At 45.0% G+C, this 20,380-nt stretch overlaps 1 protein-coding gene across 2 annotated transcripts in view; it reads right to left on the reverse strand.

Moving 5' to 3' along the window:
- The window catches only part of LOC133114325 (synaptic vesicle membrane protein VAT-1 homolog), a 37,890-nt gene that overhangs the window by 6,743 nt on the left and 10,767 nt on the right, over positions 1 to 20,380 (reverse strand). For both annotated transcript variants that reach the window (XR_009705545.1, XM_061223611.1), the window contains exons 3-5: positions 8,378 to 8,548; positions 6,944 to 7,033; positions 2,987 to 3,228 (exon numbers count right to left, since the gene is read on the reverse strand). Coding sequence is in view for 1 of the 2 variants with exons in the window: in XM_061223611.1 (XP_061079595.1) it covers positions 2,987 to 3,228; positions 6,944 to 7,033; positions 8,378 to 8,548 (503 nt within the window). In the remaining variant the exon portion in view is untranslated. The remainder of the gene's footprint in view (positions 1 to 2,986; positions 3,229 to 6,943; positions 7,034 to 8,377; positions 8,549 to 20,380) is intronic.

The raw sequence follows: 20,380 nt of genomic DNA on the forward strand, positions 1-20,380 counted from the left end.
CTGACAACACTAAAATTATAAAGAAGAATTAGGATTTCAAACAGACTGTGGCTGAGTTACGCTGCATAGGCCTTGCTAAAATTGTTCAACAAGTTCTGTGTCCCTAAAATCTGAAATCATGGGGCTTATATCAACCTACCCTGCCCATATGCTATAAAATTAACCAAAGTGGTGTAAAGAGTATGACATAATGAAATTATTATTATTATTTTTTTTCTGGAACAATCTGCGGCCCCAGGCCACGCCCTAAACAACACAGAAGTTACATTTCTTCCCTATGCAGACGATCGGGTCCTGCTGTGGCCCACAGCACAGGGGCTTCAGCAGCTCCTGAACCTGCTTGAGCACTACTGTCAGAACTGAACATTCTTTGTTCTTTTAAAAAAAGCAAAAGATATACTGTCCTTGAGCTCAGGGATTAATTGTACGAAAAGGGTTTAGAGACAAAGCTCACATTAATCACAGAACATGGCAAAAGCCTTGTAAACGATAACAACAAAAAAATTGAACACTGACTCAACAGGCACACACTGCAGTCAAAACAATAAGCAGTCAATGTATCAAAACATTTTTTATTTATTTATTTTTTAAATTAAAGTTACTGGATTTATTTAATCTAGTGGACAATTTCCCCTAAGTGCTTTTTCTGACTTGTCAGTTACAAATGATTTGCGCAAGAAAACAACACCGCAATGGCACTAGGAAAGTTCTGGGACAGGGGCAGAATTCCAAATACTGTGCAGAAAGCAGAAGGATAATTGTCCATTCCAAACAACTACGTCAATGGATAAAGTCTCATACACTTCATATGGATTCAAGGTTACACCAAGCATGCATCACACAGAATAAAAAAATGATACTGAAATGGGCAATCATTATTCATTTGTAATAATTATTTCCATCTAATTTTGGTGAATCCGTTTTAATCCATTTTTTAAAAAGCTGAAAAGTCCACCTGAAAAGTCAGACAGGCAAAAGGCAGAGAGGGAAACAGGGGGAAGGCAGAGAGGGTAACAGGCAGAGAAAGCACCATGCGGGGGGATCGAATCCCTGCCCTGCAGGAGAATCGCATATGTCCAAAAGTCAGCTGCCCGATGGATTCCATCACACATCAGTTTCATTTTACAATTAGCCTCCACTGCTGCCTACCATTTCATTATTAGAAAGAAAGAATTAACAGTATAGCACAACACTAACATTATGCTACTGCCAGATGTCCCAGCTACACACAAGCACACTTCAATCACCTTCAACTACCATGCGACCTATCAGCACCTCTGCCTAGGGGGGGTGCAGCAAGATAAGAGAGTGAGTGAGTGAGTGTATGAGTGAGTGTGTGAGTGTGTGAGTGAGTGAGTGAGTGAGTGAGTGAGTGTGTGAGTGTGTGAGTGAGTGAGTGAGTGAGTGTGTGAGTGAGTGTGTGAGTGTGTGAGTGAGTGAGTGAGTGAGTGAGTGAGTGTGTGAGTGTGTGAGTGAGTGAGTGTGACCGTGTTAACGGGTCTGTTCCCTCTCAGGATGAAGAGTTCTACGTGAGTGAGTGAGTGAGTGAGTGAGTGAGTGAGTGTGTGAGTGTGTGAGTGTGTGAGTGAGTGTGTGTGTGAGTGTGTGAGTGAGTGAGTGAGTGAGTGAGTGAGTGAGTGAGTGTGTGAGTGAGTGAGTGAGTGTGACCGTGTTAACGGGTCTGTTCCCTCTCAGGATGAGGAGTTCTACATGAGTGAGTGAGTGAGTGAGTGAGTGTGTAAGTGAGTGAGTGTGTGAGTGTGTGAGTGAGTGAGTGAGTGAGTGAGAGTGAGTTTTTCTGCATAAAAGAGTGAAAATAATGAGTAGAAGGTTACAGTCATAGGATGTTGTGACAGAGTAAATGTGTGAGTGGATGAAAACAGAAGCAGAAGGAGTGAGATGGTGACAGTGACAGAGTGAGAGTGAGAGTGAATACGTGAGTGAGTGAGTGAGTGAGTGAGTGAATGATTGAATTTAGACAACATTCTTGCTGGTTACTGTTGAGACCCCTTCAGTACGCTGGCAGAACACTGGGGTTCCATGCAACCCCAGCTTCTCTAGACAGCTCAATCTCCCACCCCCAATCAGACACACCACCTAGCAACCAATGCCACGGCAACGGCGGACTATCTCCTAGCAACAACGAATCCCTGAAGCAGGTCCCTGACGCCGGTTAGATACGTATACAGTGAGTGGAGTGACAGCAACAGGAGCTCTACTGAAGGAAACAATGTGTGTGTGTGTGTGTGTGTGTGTGTGCGTGTGTTTATCACAAGTGCGTAATCGAGTGAGCCTTTATAGGATAATAGCAGAAGTCTTTCTTGTAAGTTGCATAATACCACACAAAAATCGTATTTACATTATGTTGCAATACAAATCTGTAACCTATATTACACACACGTTGTGCAGGGAAATAGGTTACTGTTACTCAGTATTCTTTTTTTTTTTTTTGGAGAAACAAACTTTTTGCAATACTGACAACGTCCATCTACCTATTCAACAGACAGGAGCAGCTTGAGGAGATCACCATGGTAACAAGAGAGTAAGAGAGACAGACAGAGGGGGGAGGACTCATCTGTATCTCCGCTTGGCTGCTTAGGCTAGTGACGGCTAGTGAGGGACAGGTCACTTTCTAGCCCTTTTTGGTGTTTCAGTTTTAATGCGTGTTGTGCGCATGGATATTACTCCGTTATATTTCAAAATAGGATGTTTAAACACAGGCTCGGTTCCCTATTTCCAATGGCGCAAGTAACTTGAGGAAGCTGGAATCAAAGAAAGAAATGTCGACGTGATGTAAAAAACGTTTATCGAAAAAACACTAATAAAACACAATAGAAAATGCCGCAGTGTGAACGACCTTTTTACAAAGATACAGTCATGCCGAGTATGGAACACAGTGCATGGAGTAACCACGAGCACACACACACACACACACACACACACACACACACACACACACACACACACACTCCAGCCCCACACTCACCTGCTCAAAGTGCCAGGTAGAGTCCACCTTGGGTTTGATCTTGCCTTGCGCGTGGAGGTCCAGCAGTTTGGCCACCACCTGGGAGATGAGCTCGAACTCTCCATCCAGGTGGCCCAGGTGGTAGCCGCACATGGACTTATTGGAGTGCATGAGGCTGAACGCGTTGACCGAGAACTGGTTGTACCAGGTCTTAGCCATGGCCAGCAGGTTCTTCCTCTGGCCGGTCAGAACGTTGGCGGCACCTGTAAACGAGATGGAGCACCGTCCAGCCTTAAAGCCTCTCAGAACGACTTCATGGTGGGGTTCCCCCAAACCCGCACCCTCTTTAGCACAAAGTCGGGGCTTGTGAAGTCATTTATGGGGGTACACCCCCCCCCCCCCCACCCGCCCCAATATTACAAAACCGCCCAAATAACCCTCCCCAAAAATATTGCATTATGGTGAGAAAAATACGTTCAGATACTGTAATAAAGACTGCTTCCTGTAATAAGTAGTCTGAATTATTTCCCCAGTACAATAAGCCAGAAATGCATTTTCAAATGACCACAGCTGGGTCCCCCTTCCGTCACAGATGTTGTAGTTCTTGGGGTCTACGCATTTCAATCCCCCCCCCCCCCCCCCCAATAGTCACACTAAAGTTACACCCTTTGGCGAGTCCTGCCTCTGGGGTTTTGTTTCTAAAGCTCTATTGGGTAAAGCCTGACAGGGTAGCTGTGGCTGACACGTGTCCAGCTCCGCACATCACCGTCTGTCTCTCAGGGGTGTGCTTCCCCCCTCGAGCGCACAGCTGCTCTGCAGTCCCACGTCTGCACATCCCGTAGGTGTTGGAAGCTGCTTTGGATAAAAACATCCTAAAAATGCCAGTAATGCAAGTTAACGTAATGAACTGAACATGTTCCCCGCCTGCTTAGATTTTCATCTGCCCTTGGTGTAAAATCCAGCTCTGACCAGCTTAAATAACGTAGCTTGAGCTGGTTAAACTATGTTGAGTATGGATCAGAACTGTTACCAGCTGTTTCAAAACCTAGCTCGAGCTGTTTTTTTTCAGCAGGGTTCACACCGCGTTGTCGTTTGTTCACACGATTCATAACGCGCCGTTTATCTGGTTGTGTGTGTTGTAGGCTGAGGCTATGTTCTTCCTAGGTGTGTATTATTCCATCATAAGATCTTATAACCAGCTATGGAGTGTCTCCTGAATATACAAGGGATTCATGCTATATGACAGTAGAACATCATAGGAGAAGATAACACGCCTGAATATTTCAAATCAAATCCAATACTGACAGAATCTGACCAGACTACCTCCAGACACGACTTCGACGCAATGGACCAGGACAAATCCAATTCACCTCTGATTTTGCGCAGTCAAACCGCAATTGACATAACCAACGTGGTGGATTTCTTGAGGTATATCAAATGTTCACAGTTGATGCGTGTGTAATTGCGGACTGAAATGTTCACAGTCGATGCGTGTGTAATTGCGGACTGAAATGTTCACAGTCGACGCGTGTGTAATTGCGGACTGAAATGTTCACAGTCGATGCGTGTGTAATTGCGGACTGAAATGTTCAGTCAATGCGTGTGTAATTGCGGACTGAAATGTTCAGTCGATGCGTGTGTAATTGCGGACTGAAATGTTCACAGTCGATGCGTGTGTAATTGCGGACTGAAATGTTCACAGTCGATGCGTGTAATTGCGGACTGAAATGTTCACAGTCGATGCGTGTGTAATTGCGGACTGAAATGTTCACAGTCGATGCGTGTGTAATTGCGGACTGAAATGTTCACAGTCGATGCGTGTATAATTGCGGGTCATGTCTGATGATGTCAGTCTCCGACTCGGGGCCACCTGGCTCTGATTTGGGCCCGGGTCCGTCGGTTGCCTTGGTTCCCTGCTCTTTGTCCAAAGCCAAGCAGAGCCGTTTTCACACTCAAATAGATGCACGGATTGGCTCTGCTCAATGCGTTTTCTAAAACCGTTTCACACAAGGATTTCCCTGCAATTTCTGCAATGTCCTTAAGCGTGTGTGTACGTATAGCTGAATCTATCTAACACACGCTTTAGCTTAGCTTAAGGAGCTACAGTGCCGTACATACACTAATAAACGCAGCGCAATTCATTATCGGGTCTCTTGATACACCTACATACACAGCACCATACGCCTAACTTTAGGAGAATTGCGAAACCAGGACAAAGCCCAACACACAATTCCTGAAAAACGGGAAGGTTACTCCATGCACATGATGACCTTCTGGTGGGATGCAGAGAAGAACAGTTCAATAAACACAAACATGGCAGAGAAAACAGCACCTGTTAAGTCTTACTCATCATTATCGGTTTTTGTTGACGTTTTGTAGCGGTTGCTAATTCAGCCTGCTGTACTACTGCCGGTTCTTCTGATTTGGGGGGGGGTGGCAGAATTGGACTGCAGCAATTTGGCAAATTTCAGGTTTCATCTACAACTCAATCGAGCCCCATCTTGAATCCAAAGACATGCAGGTTAGTCTACTTGGGGGATGGGGGGTTGTGGATTAACAGGGCCTTCACGCCCAGTCAACCTTCCCTGTATAAATAGAGGCAGAGAGATAAACGCGTAACATTTCCCTCTTCTCCTCGCCCAAACGCATCTCTCGCTCGGCGCTTCTTCTCTTCCGACTCTTTTCCCCTCGTTCTTTCTGTGACCCCGCATTCCCTCTAACCCGCGTATCTCTCCCTCTCTCCCTCCCTCCCTCCCTCCCTCCAGCCTGTCCCCCCTCCTCCTCCTCTCCCCCAGCGGACGGGGACAAAGGCGACTCACAGAGCGGGGCCCAGTGAGCTGAAGAGCCCCGCCGCTACATTCAGATACATTCCAGGTCCGGGGGGGGGGGGACGGGACGGACAGAACGGCCATTGTTCGCACGCGCATACTTCTGATAAAGCGCGGGGGCGAGAAGGGGTGACGGCCGCGTTTTTTTCCCGCCGCGCCGGGATGTGACCCCCGTTTGGGAGGCGCAGCCTCACGGGACCCGCCGCACGCACACCCTCTCTCTCGCCTCACATCTTTAACCGTCCCCTGCTGCAGAACTCGGCTACGAGCGGCTCAAAATTACCAGGCTGGTTCGAAACATAGCTGGAGGTGGTCAAACCGCGTTGAGCGTGGAGCTGGTCTGAACCGGTCAATCAGCTGCCGGCTGTTTCAAAACCTAGCTTGAGCCGTTTTTTGTTTTTTTTCCGGCAGGGCTAACACCTTACCCAAGCGCGTTCTCACACACCGCTGAAAACCGTGAGCTCGGTCAGCAGGCTGAACAACAGCATAAGGCACCGAGGTGACACAGTTTGCCGGTTTTAGTAACAAGCGTTAACAAGCCCAGAATTATCCTAAAAAAAGCAGCCTCAACTCACTTCACCTGCCTCCTTGGATCAAAATTGGTTGCTTGTTTTACATTACATTAGCTGATGCTTTTATCCAGGGCAACTTACAGTTCATTAGACTAAGCAGGAGACAGTCCCCCCCCGAGGAGCAATGTTGGGTTAAGGGCCCAACAGCTGTGTGTTATCGTGGCTACACCGGGGATCGAGCCACTGACCTTGCAGTTCCCACTCATGTACCTTCGCCACTACGCTACAAGCTGCCCCGTCTTAAGATGAAAACCGCGCAGCTCTCTGGCACACAGTGACCCCGGGTGGATGGCCTATTTCAGTACAAAGCCATCACTGTGCTCTAACGACTGTCGGCATGCTTCATAACATATCTACTAAGCATTTACTAAGGATGGTTCTCTGAGAATTTGTCTTTACAGCAATTTTAAAAATGAACAATACAAAAAATAATCTTTGGGGCAACTGAACACTTTTCCAGGGTATCATTTCATCTTTCCACTGTATTAAAAAAAAGAAAGAAACCATGTCGGCCCCACTGTGTGAACCAGCTAGCTGTGGAGTGTGGGGCAGAGCAGCTGTTGTATCCTGTCTCTCACCGTAAGTGACAAGCTTCCCCATGGGCTTTAGCAGGTTATAACCCTTGTGGGTGTCGGAGCCTCCCAACGGATCCAGTACAATATCCAAACCTGAGAGAGAAAGAGACAGAGAGAGGGACAGAGAGAGAGGTCAACCACTGCATATTTCGTGAGCTGAGAATGATAAGGTTTAAGTGACATTTTTGTTGTCTATAGGGCACTAAATACATGTGTGAAGATTTATACAAAAACAGTGTTTACAAGTATGGAAAAATGTAAAATGTAGTATCTGCTTGGAGCCCAATCTTTGAAGCTCGATATCGCAAAACCACTCAGAACTCAGACAGAACCGTCTAATTCTCAAGACTTTCAGAACCCGCTCAAAGTTGAGGATTTAATTGTTCTCGGAGAAGTAAAGAGGTCAGCCCAGGTTTTAACCAATCAGGACGACTCTGTAGAGCAGGGCCGCACTAGCCAGCTGTCTGCCGGCCATTGATCAAAAGACTGTGACACATCGCCGCCGCCCTTTGTTTGAGTTAGAGACTCTGCTTTAGCAACGGAGAGCTCTGGTGGACAGAGCTCCCAGATTAGCCTCTGAACGTAATCACATCCAGCTCAGACGCAGAGATTTAGAGGCAAAAGGGTTGTTGTGCGCTTGGAAATACGTTCGCGTCCAAACGCAAATAAATCCCGGAGACGGCCGTTTAGTACACAGTGCTTTGGAAATGTCATTTCCCTCCTTTTAAAAGTTGCAGGGGATGAATCTCGGGATGTTGCCGCGTAAAAACACTGCTTTCATGCAAGAATGGCAAGACTAAAGAAACATAATTACAATTATAATTACAATTGTTTCACAATCATTTAGTTTCTGCAAATACGCTACAAATTGCCCCTCTTTGAAGGACCTCCTTAACATAATGAATAATGTATTAATACCAAAAATATTTTCCTTAAACAAACGACCAATTGTTTCAGTGTCTGTGTCCCCAGTAGCCCCCCACCTCCAGGAAGCCCCCCCCCCTTCCCTCTGCTTTATTCATTTATAATTATCATCATTGTTTTTGCAAATTCCCAACACCCGACCTGACACTCAACTTCCCATACCTCTTCCTGCACACATTAAACTTTATTCAGCGTTAAGCCTGTCCCATTGTATTCCATGTGGGAAAAGGGCAGAATATAGCAATGAAACAAGCAAACAGAAACTAAATACATCATTTTTTGTTTTCATTATTGAGACGTATAAGATATTCCTCCAGTTCGCCACAATTGTATTTTTATTCATTATATCAATTTATGTAGACTACGAGCAACCGTTGTGACCTCAATCGCTTCAATAATCGCTTCAATAATCCCTGCAATTCACAGCATCCTCCACCAGTGGGTCATCAATGTTTTGGCGATTGTACGTCAACTTTATGATGAAAATGTTACTCGGAAATGAGCCGCCCTGACCTTTGGGGCTGATCTTTCGGACCTCCTCCACGTAGTCCCGCGTGCGGTAGTCGATGGGGTGCGTGACCCCTCCCTCACTGATGGTCTCGTGCTTGCTGGCAGACGCCGTGCCGAACACGGTCACGTCCTTCACCGTGTGACACAGCTGGGTGGCAGCGATGCCCACGCCGCCTGGAGAGGGAGAGAGGAGGACAGGAGAGTGAACTGAGACTCAAAACCAGGGACATGAGCACTGAGTCTCAAAACCAGGGAAATGAGCACTGAGACTCAAAACCAGGGACATGAACACAGACTCAAAACAAGGGACATGAACACAGACTCAAAACAAGGGAAATGAACACAGACTCAAAACAAGGGAAATTAACACTGAGACTCAAAACAAGGGAAATTAACACTGAGACTCAAAACAAGGGAAATGAGCACTGACTCAAAACAAGGGAAATTAACACAGACTCAAAACAAGGGAAATGAACACTGAGACTCAAAACAAGGGAAATTAACACTGAGACTCAAAACAAGGGAAATTAACACTGAGACTCAAAACAAGGGAATTAACACTGAGACTGAAAACAAGGGAAATGAGCACTGACTCAAAACAAGGGAAATTAACACTGAGACTCAAAACAAGGGAATTAACACTGAGACTCAAAACAGGGGAAATTAACACAGACTCAAAAGAAGGGAAATTAACACTGAGACTCAAAACAAGGGAAATTAACACTGAGACTCAAAACAGGGGAAATTAACACAGACTCAAAACAGGGGAAATTAACACAGACTCAAAAGAAGGAAAATTAACACTGAGACTCAAAAGAAGGGAAATTAACACTGAGACTCAAAACAAGGGAAATGAGCACTGACTCAAAACAAGGGAAATTAACACTGAGACTCAAAACAAGGGAATTAACACTGAGACTCAAAACAGGGGAAATTAACACAGAGACTCAAAACAAGGGAAATTAACACTGAGACTCAAAACAGGGGAAATTAACACAGAGACTCAAAACAAGGGAAATTAACACTGAGACTCAAAACAAGGGAAATGAGCACTGACTCAAAACAAGGGAAATTAACACTGAGACTCAAAACAGGGGAAATTAACACAGAGACTCAAAACAAGGGAAATTAACAGACTCAAAAGAAGGAAAATTAACACTGAGACTCAAAAGAAGGGAAATTAACACTGAGACTCAAAACAAGGGAAATGAGCACTGACTCAAAACAAGGGAAATTAACACTGAGACTCAAAACAAGGGAATTAACACAGAGACTCAAAACAGGGGAAATGAGCACTGACTCAAAACAAGGGAAATTAACACTGAGACTCAAAACAGGGGAAATTAACACAGAGACTCAAAACAAGGGAAATTAACAGACTCAAAAGAAGGAAAATTAACACTGAGACTCAAAAGAAGGGAAATTAACACTGAGACTCAAAACAAGGGAAATGAGCACTGACTCAAAACAAGGGAAATTAACACTGAGACTCAAAACAAGGGAATTAACACGGAGACTCAAAACAGGGGAAATTAACACAGACTCAAAAGAAGGGAAATTAACACTGAGACTCAAAACAAGGGAAATGAGCACTGACTCAAAACAAGGGAAATTAACACTGAGACTCAAAACTAGGGAAATTAACACAGAGACTCAAAACAGGGGAAATTAACAGACTCAAAAGAAGGGAAATTAACACTGAGACTCAAAACTAGGGAAATTAACACAGGGACTCAAAACAGGGGAAATTAACACAGACTCAAAAGAAGGGAAATTAACACCGAGACTCAAAACAAGGGAAATTAACACCGAGACTCAAAACAAGGGAAATTAACACTGAGACTCAAAACAGGGGAAATTAACACACAGACTCAAAACAGGGGAAATTAACACAGAGACTCAAAACAGGGGAAACAAGGGAAGTAAGCACTCACTAGAAAGGGAAATTAACGAAGACATGGAGTAAACCCAGAGTAAGGGGAGGGTAAGGAGTCTCATTGTTCACTTCTCTTACTCTCTTTTAGTTCCTCTGTCTTACACTGAAGACACAGTTAGAGTAGTGAGAACTGAGACTCGAGAGAGAATATTGGAATCGAATACTGAGGGGATGATTGAGCGGGTTCACACGCAATCTGCCAAAAACATTTGGGACACAGAGAGCCAGTGATCAGTTAAAAGGCAGATTGGAAACAGGAAGAAACTGATGTGTTGTGCGAAAATTAGATTGATATCAGCACAAAAATTGTTTAAAACAAACAGAGAATGAAGATCCTGAATGGAAAAAAAACTGCGATCCTCTAGGCTGATAAATGCAGTAACTGTGTAGGACAGTGAACTTAAGAAACCATTTCTCCTGAATTCAGGTCAGCAGATGAGACAAATGGCCCCGTATCCCACCCGAAGAATATATGCCTGCAATGCGGCAAAAATCAAATTGTCCTTATACGTTTCTGGGAAAATCACATTTAAGGTTGAGGAGATGTAAACAGCTAGAATTATACAATTAAACACCAACAAGAATGAGGGGCAAACAGACACCTACACACAAACAAACAAACAAACAAACACACACACACACACACACACACACACACACACACACACACACACACATACACACATACACACACACCTATTACAGCAGAAAACGGTCACCATTGTCTCTTACTAGACAACACCGTTTATTAAATACGCTCTTCAACAGAACCTGTATTGCCTTCCCCAGGGAATCCAATTAGCCCTGCAACACAGCAATTTTCATGGAATCGCTTTCCGTGACAGCTATATTGTTTTGTCCATAATTTGAAAATCCTGAGGAGCTGTCGTGTGACTGGAGTTCAAGATTGGAGGCCATGAGTGCATGACATAACACACAGGGGACTGGAGTCTTTCTGTCTCCCATTGCTCTAGAGATCACACATGGGCTTATAGGTAATTGCAGGAGACCAGTAGGTCAAATCAAAAACAAGATGAAGTGCTGACTTTTTGCAGGAAACCTCAAGCAGGAAAGGTGCGACTCTCTTTCTTCTTCACAGTGTTCCACAGTTTTTGTTTTTTTTGGTAAGCCTATTGTTCGGCTTATGTCTCTGACTGTTTATAAAAAAAATTCTCAGCCTCATAATGGCTTCCTTTGACCGTCATTGGCACAGTTCTGGTCCTCATGTTGACAAACGCAGTAACAGACTCAAAAGCCTACCCGTCTGACAAAAATCGAGCAGGATTCTTATGTGCACATTACAAATCATATGATTAACACATATGGCAGCAAACACACATACAAAATGTATGTTAGATTATAGGAAGGTCTGACAAATGTGTCATGGTAAATGTATCCAGCAAAGATAAGGGCTAACATACTGGGTATGGTGAGAAATGTGTAAGACCGAGGTCACTGCATACACTGGTCATACAAAATTCAGTGTGTGGAAGTCTTTAGCCAAGTAGTTGTTTTAGTATTGCGATGTACATTTGTACCAGAGTGACAGCCTAAAGAGCCCTTCAACCCCAAGATTGCATTAGTTTAATGTTTCATAACAACGACTGTTGTTGTATTAAATGTACTATTTGTACAATACAGTACATATTATTGTTAAAACATACTTTAAATCTGAGGAAAACTAAAAAAATCCCTTTTATGATCCACAGGTTGTATTATATATGCAACATTTTCCCTCATGGATTTCATGTATGCTTTCTAATATGAAAGTGGCCATGAACATAACATGAATAACATACAAATCTATTCATGAATAGATAGATGAATGGGGGCGGCCTGTAGCATAGTGGTTAAGGTTAAATGACTGGGACACGCAAGGTTGGTGGTTCTAATCCCGGTGTAGCCACAATAAGATCCGCACAGCCGTTGGGCTCCTGCATTGCTCCAGGGGAGGATTGTCTCCTGCTTAGTCTAATCAACTGTACGTCGCTCTGGATAAGAGCGTCTGCCAAATGCCAATAATGTAATGTAATGTAATAATAAAAATTATAAACCTATTTATTTTTCCATATAGGTAGAATCAAATCTAGATACTGAAAGCTTTCTTCTCCCAGCACTAACGAAGCGATTGAATACATCTACCGAATCAGAAACAGTGGAGAAGCCAACTGTCCAATTACTTTTGGTCCCCTAAAATGGAGGGACGCAATTCCTACACAGATCACCCAGTATGGATGCAAGTACCCAAAAACAGTCTGCTCTTTAACCACATTATTCATCGATTAATTTCAAATCTAATGTTTAGGAGTACAGAAACAAACGAACACAAATTGTACCACTGTCCAAATACTTACAGACTGAACTGTATGTATGTGTGTATGTATTTATGCACAGTGTGTACGTACGTATATCTCCATTAGTATTTGGCTTTATCAGTAGATCTCTCGGTCAGAATGGGCACAAGCTCTTGATGTGTGTGGGTATGACATGCCCTCTGGCTCTGGTTGAGACTAAATAAAGGGGAAAAAAATAAAAAATAAAATCACATCCCTACAGCCGTAGACCAGGTCAGTTAGTCTGCAGCCCCATGACTCATGTCACATGACCCCCCCCCCCCCCCCCCTCCACTGCAGTGGGACTGACTGACACAGCATTCAGCTAATCTCCACAAATATGCACACTAATTCAGTTTCAGCCACTACACTTGATCTCTCTCTCCCTTTCCCATCGTCACACTCACTCAGTCTTTCCATCATTTGCTCTACCCCCCCTTCCTTCACCACAGTTTATATACTTCTATGCCCATCCCTATATCACTCGCTTTCTCTCTCTGTCACTCAGGAAATTAAAAGCAAAATCAAAGGGGTCGTTAAAGATATGACAAATACTACTTGCGAAAGCACAGAATGAAAGTTCAGTTCAGTCCACAGTTATGTGGTGCTGGGTATGCGCTCCTATGGGTGGGGTATGTGCTCCTATGGGTTGTGTGCCCCTATGGGGTACGTGCTCCTATGGGTGGGGTATGTGATCCTATGGGCTGTGTGCTCCTATGGGTGGGGTATGTGATCCTATGGGCTGGGTATGTGCTCCTATGGGCTGGGTATGTGCTCCTACGGGTGGGGTACGTGCCCCTATGGTCTGTGTGCTCCTATGGGCTGTGTGCTCCTATGGGCTGTGTGCTCCTATGGTCTGTGTGCTCCAATGGGTGCAGTATGTATTGCTATGGGTATATGCTGCTATGGGTAGAAGCTGTCATTTCTTCACTTGTGATTTCCACAGACGCGCCCCACACTTAATCCCCTCATGACTCACTCAAACACCAGGCGAGAGAGAGCCATTAAAATTCTTGCAGCGAGTGCCATTCTTCCTGCCTGGCATTCATTGAATGGGTTACTCATAATTTGGATTAAAAAAAAGAAAAGAAAAGTTGTTTACTCATTTTTACGGCCAATCGGGTTTCCGGATGATAACCCGAGGAGAGGTGGAACCACACTGACAGCAGCCTGCCCGTTTGTTTTCTCCAGGGCTGCGCGGCCTTGAGTGCGCCCGTATCAGTGTGACCTGCCAAACCACCGCGGAATTCAGCGCAATCCGGTCCCATGTTCCAAACCCGCAGTTTATCAGGACGGTCAGATGACGTGGGGGTGAAGTGTTCCACTGCCAGGGAGTTTTGGTGGGGAATTGAATGCACTGAAAACTAGGGATACGTAGGTGAAAATGCAAGTGTGCTGATGTGTGTGTGTGTGTGTTGTATGCGTGTGTGTGTGTGTGTGTGTGTGTGTGAGTGCGCGTGTGTGTGTGAGTGCGCGTGTGCGTGAGTGCATGTGTGTTGTATGTGTGTGCGAGTGTTGTATGTGTGTGTGTGTGTGTGTGTGTGTGTGTGTGTGTGTGTGTGGGTGTGTTGTATGCCTATGTGTGAGTGCGTGTGTACATTGTATGCGTGTGTATGTGTGCGTGTGAGGGTGTGTTGTATGCCTGTGCGTGTGTGTGCGCATGCATATAATAAAGGAAACCATAGACATCTGTGGAAAGGCAGAGCCCTCAGCACATAGTTATGAGCACATACACAACTGCCGGACAGACTTCCTGCCGCGAGAGACAGAAGCTCACAGGACTACACTTCCCAGCATTCCCAAAAGCCAACACCACAGCTCCACAGCGGGATTGCCCAGAACATTCTTACAAGACTAATGCTGCAACAGTCTTATGAAAAAAATGCAACCGACAATGTGATGGTATGGGATTGAGAAACAAACAGAAAGACACGTCTGCACAGGTATGGGATTGAGACACAAACAGAAAGACATGTCTGCACAGGTATGGGATTGAGACACAAACAGAAAGACACGTCTGCACAGGTATGGGATTGAGACACAAACAGAAAGACACGTCTGCACAGGTATGGGATTGAGACACAAACAGAAAGACACGTCTGCACAGGTATGGCCGCTTTGTCAGGGCACACTACGCAAAGTGTAACCTCCGCAGCACAGTGCAGGAATCAGGGAGGTGATCTAACAAAAAAACAAAACAGTTGTTTCTCAACCCAGACACTGCAATAATACAAGTTGAGCAAGCTACTTCATCTCAACCACTTACGAAATATTTTTATAAGTGTGCTTTGATTTCAGAGGACTAAAACAGGCAAACAAAGACAAATAATCTTGAGCTTTGAGTAAGTTTGAGCAAAACAAAACCCTAATCGCTTTGTGCTAAGGAGTGGATACTCCTTTGTATCCAAACTGGCGAAACATATTCACATACATCCGGGGGGGGGAGGGAGGAGGCCCCTCCTCACCGCTTCCTGACTGAGGGCTTTCACAAGCTCCTGCTGCTCAACCGGGGTGGCAAAACCAGGTCACCTGACCACAGAAGCCCCAAGCGAGGGAGCCCATTGGCTGGCAGTTCCCTTCAGTTTTCGGTTCTCATTCTGCCACCGTTCCAGAGGTGCTGCTGGACCACAGACTTAATGTAATGGTGCGTTAACAGTTATAGTCAGCTGTTACTATTCCTCACACAGACTCAAAGGGGTCAAAGGGGTCGTTAAAGACATGACAAATACTACTTGGCAAAGCACAGAATGAAAGTTCAGTTCAGTTCACAGTTATGTGGAGCTGGGTATGTGCTCCTATGGGTGAGGTATGTGCTCCTATGGGCTGTGTGCTCCTATGGGTGAGGTATGTGCTCCTATGGGCTGGGTATGAAAGTATTTATTACAGTGTGAGATCATCTTTTTACTTTTTGGCCACATTGTTCTTTCAGATGTGCGCACCACTGTTCTTTTGAATGAAACACCAAATAGCACTTAGGCATACTGTGCAGGATTTCCACCTTGAAAATACTATAAAACAAACATGCTCAGTCATTACTATGATACACTGATGACCTGTGTCTGTGTTCAATTCTGCGCACAACCTTGCTTGTCTGCTTGTATTTGTAATTCTAAAAACTCCTCAGGCCACTTCTGGGCGTGGGCCTTTTTTATTTCTGTGCTGTATCTGAAAAGCATGTGTCCAATACACTGAACTCATACGCTCTATAATACAACACAGAAGGAAGAGACGTGCACAGATTGGTTACTCTAGTGCTGAGCTGTGTTTGCGAGAGATTAGCCTTGGTGGCTAACCATTAATCAAGTGACTGGCCAGCATTACTTAATGAATTAACTACCACATCATAATAAGCTGCCACATTATAAGGCGACTACATTCAGTTTTGTAAATTCAGCTGGCCATGATAGCCGAGGCCCACTACACAGCACTACAAAAATGCTTATATTTTTGGGAAATTCTACTGGTTTATTGCCTCTCCTGTTTATTTCGACTCCTGGACTTTCAGAAGACTTCAGATGTCTTATAAAGCGAAGCGAAGGATAGAAATATACTGCATAGTCTGCCTTTAAGGACACTTCAGGGGGAAGAAAGAGTTTCTACAGCCTTGAGCCAGAATGGCTTCAATTGAATTCCAAATGCCGAATCGCAAAGACCCAGTGAACCACTGTGTGACAGGCACAAGGGCAACAGACCAGAGAGGCATACTCGCCATGGGGGAAGCCAGTACATACCATGCTCAGAGTCCTCCATTTTAGCCAGCTAAATGAAATAAACTAGCCTGCTAGGGGGGAGAAAATTGTGCCATGAGGAGTCAATATTGTGGCCTCTGGTGCATTCTGATGGCTTCACTTTTTTTCTACATGAAAGCTAAATTCTGAGGTTTTTGGAATGGGGATTCCCATCCCGCATGTCAAGGTATCTACGTTAAATGTACTGTAACTCTACTATTGGCAAGCCACAGACGGCAGATGCAGCAACTGCAGTGGGCTTACAGATTCGACATTGTGGACTGCATCCCCATTTAGGAAACAGTTTAAGGTTAGAGGGTGTTCACTTTTAAATTGTTCAGTTAGAAACACAAGAAGATATATATGGTAAATGTCTGCATTTATATAGCTCATCAGGAGCAATTGGAGGTAAGGTGTCTTGTTCAGGGACACTTCGACACACCCAGGGCAGGAACCGGCAACCCTCCGACTGCTCTTACCTCCTGAGCCAATGTCGCCACTACATATAAATATACCGAGTCTGCCAGCTCCAACCAGTATGTTGCATTCTCTTCATGTCTCATTGCAACAAAAATGTACAGGCTAATATAATGCAACTTTGGCAAATCAGCTTAGCTAGGATTAGCTAAACCAAGCTTGCACCCCCTTCTCTCAGCAAGTGCAGCCTACAACAGCTGAAGTCAAAACAAATCAACAGACGGATGTGACCTGCGCGTTACATCTCCCTTAACAGACGGATGTGACATCAGCGTTGTATTTGATCACATGACCGTTGAAATGCATTGTGATTCTAGGCCTTTTCTATGGGTTTTCTGTGAGGTGCCTTAGTCCATAATGGGTTAACAGAATATCCAGCTACTCCAGATGCAGCAGTAAATGCAAAATAGAAATAAAAAACATTAATGCTGCCAAATGCTGAACAAATTTTGCCCCTTTTCCACTGCACAAAACCGTTCAGGAACCATCCACACCCAGAACTATTGGGAACTTGTAATGCGTTCGGATTGCCATTCAATTGAACAGCTCCTTTTTCCAGTGCTGTGTCATACCGTACTGTCTTACGGGTCCTGGCTGCGTTTCCATTGCTGGCATATGGACCACGAATAGTTCTCAGAAGAAAATGTCGCTCCCCTTACGGAGAGAACTCAGAGTACTGCTTCAGACCGAACCAGGGAGACCCAGAGAGCTGATGGCGGGAGCAGGGGAGACCACAGTTTGGCGCTTGCGGCCGTTAAACGGTCACTGCTCCGCGCAGCGGAGGGTGGAGTCCGGGCCGAGGCAACAGCAGCACGCTGAGCGCTCGCTGTGGTGGAGAGGAAACCCGCAGATGCCGAACGCTGACGAACTGTTTCCTGCCGCAAAACGCTGGCTGCCTCTCCACCAGATGCGCTGCGGGACTAGCCTATATCTGCGGGGGTCAGGGGGTCACACCACCCTGCGTCTGGCTGTTTATTTCGGCATCGCTTTTTCCCTCAGTGTGCATGAGTGCGTGAGTGTGCGGAAAGGGCACGTTAACGCGTGTATACACGTGTATGTGCGCGTACATATGTTTGTGTGTGTGTGTGTGCGCGTATGCATATACATACACTCAGTGAGTACTAGGTATTTATTAGACTTATTGCTCTTCTGCTGTTGTAGCCTATCCACTTGGTGGTTTGATGCGTTGTGCGTTCAGAGATGCTCTTCTGCATACCACTGTTGTAACGTGTGGGTATTTGCTTCCTGCCAGCTTCGACCAGTCAGGCCCTTCTCCTCTGACCTCTCTAAATGAACCCCTTTCTGCCTGCAGTGCTGTTGCTCACTGGATGTTTATTTGTTTTTCGCACCATTCAGACTGTTGTGCAGGGAAATCCCAGGAGATCAGCAGTTTCTGAGATACTCGATCCACCCCGTCTGGCATCAACAAGTCACTTGGATCGCATTTCTTCCCCATTCTGATATTTGGTCTGAAGAACAGGTGAACGTATGCATGCATGTATGTACGTACACCATTTCTCTCCCCTTTCCCCCTTGCTTTTTCAGTCCTCAGCTAGCAGCCACACAGAAATGAATCACACTGAATAGAATAAGCGCCTTCATTCCCCACGTTCTCCCTGCGCTGTCTGCACCGTTACCTGACCCCCAGCCCAATGGGCACACCTCGGAAACCTCAGGCTCTCTACACAGACGACTAACCCTCAGCCGTGAAACGAAATCACGTGAACACCGTCGCTAAAGCCCAGCATGACATGTCAATCAAATTCACGTGAACACTGGTCGCTAAGGCCCAGCATGACACGTCAATCAAATTCATGTGAAAACCGTCACTAAGGCCCAGCATGACACGTCAATCAAATTCACGTGAACACTGGTCGCTAAGGCCCAGCATGACATGTCAATCAAATTCACGTGAACACCGTCACTAAGGCCCAGCATGACACGTCAATCAAATTCACATGAACACCGTCACTAAGGCCCAACAGCGCATGCTCATCAAATTCACATGAACACGCCGACGGTTGTGCTTTGTTTTGCCAATGATCGGATTTCAAGGCCAACGACAGATTAACGGTGACAAAAACACAGGGTGAACGCAGTTATTCACTGCCTGAGCGAGTCATCCGATCCTACGCCATGTCATCGAGGACCGAGATTTCTCACCACACGACCGCAGTAGCTGCCAACGCGGTCTAATGCCTGGACTCTCATACCTCATCCAGAGGCTCTTTACTGTCACACTCAAAGCTGCTTGTCAAAGTCAGAGAGAATTTGAGTCAGAGGGAGGCTCTCCAATAAGGACGTAATTGCCATTCTCTCCTGCCTTTGATTGATTGCACATCATGCACTGTAGCATACACTAGGCTGCTACATTGCCAGCAATTGGATGATTTATGAGGAGACGAAGTGAACACAATAGCTGTATTTAAATAGTTCTGGATTTAGCATTAGCGCACCTATGCTAACTAAAAAAAAAAACTTCAAAGAGCCACAGGAAGAGGGGGGAAAAAAAACATGGTTTGCACACCAATTAATGACCATTAGGCGTATCGCTAACTGCTCACTGCGGCATAGAGATGGGTTTGACGTCCAGAGTCATGTCTCTCTAGTTGCTACTGCCCAGATCTCTGGGTGATTACAGGCTACTTGGGAACATAAAAGATGCATAAGCAAACAGCAGCTAATCCGTCTTAGCATTGTTTCTCTGCTTCTCCTCACCCCTCCAGCACAAATACTTCAATAAAATATTTGTCTTATAAATATTTCCCTTACGCTGATATACTTTTACTGCGTGACGCTTTTTCAAGCCCTGTTTGAAGGTCGTCACACTAACTGCTCGGATGTGTCCTGTTCTGGCCTTTGACTGACTCCTGACAGAGAAACAGTTCATTATCGTTTAAAAGGAAACAGTGGATTTTTGAGTATGTGTATGTTTTGAGCAAACAGGCAATTTCACAGAAGACGACGAAGCAAAACACCGGCGAGGATACATGCACATGTACACGCACACTGGCATGCAAACAGAGACAGAGAGACAGATAGACAGATACACAGACAGACAAACACACGCATACAATGGCATACACATAAAAACACATGTGCACACACGCTCACGCACGCACACACACACATGCGCACACAAATCTCTGACAGCAATAAATCAAGCTGCAACAGTGTCCACAAAATGAATGTAGCACATGCAACACAGTGTGCGATAGAACAATCCTGGATTATTTGATAGTAATAGTAACAATGAAAAAGGTAGGCTTTGGCAAAGTAAATTCTGTAAATTCTTCTAATACTGCTTGCAATTTCAGGGCCAAGCAAGATACTTTGAAATGAATCTGAAGTAAATAAGTAGCAAAACATTTTTTTAGCAAAGGACAGTTAATGGATGCCAACAGCAGGCCATTATCAATTCCTGTTACTTTACATCGAACACAACGCCTTCATCCATTTTTAGAAACCATACAATAGTGCGCCAAACGCTTCCCTCGCCTCAGTGAGCAGGGTATATTTCACACAGACCACA

The sequence above is a fragment of the Conger conger genome, chromosome 16, assembly GCF_963514075.1.
Source record: "Conger conger chromosome 16, fConCon1.1, whole genome shotgun sequence".
Lineage (NCBI taxonomy): Eukaryota > Metazoa > Chordata > Actinopteri > Anguilliformes > Congridae > Conger > Conger conger.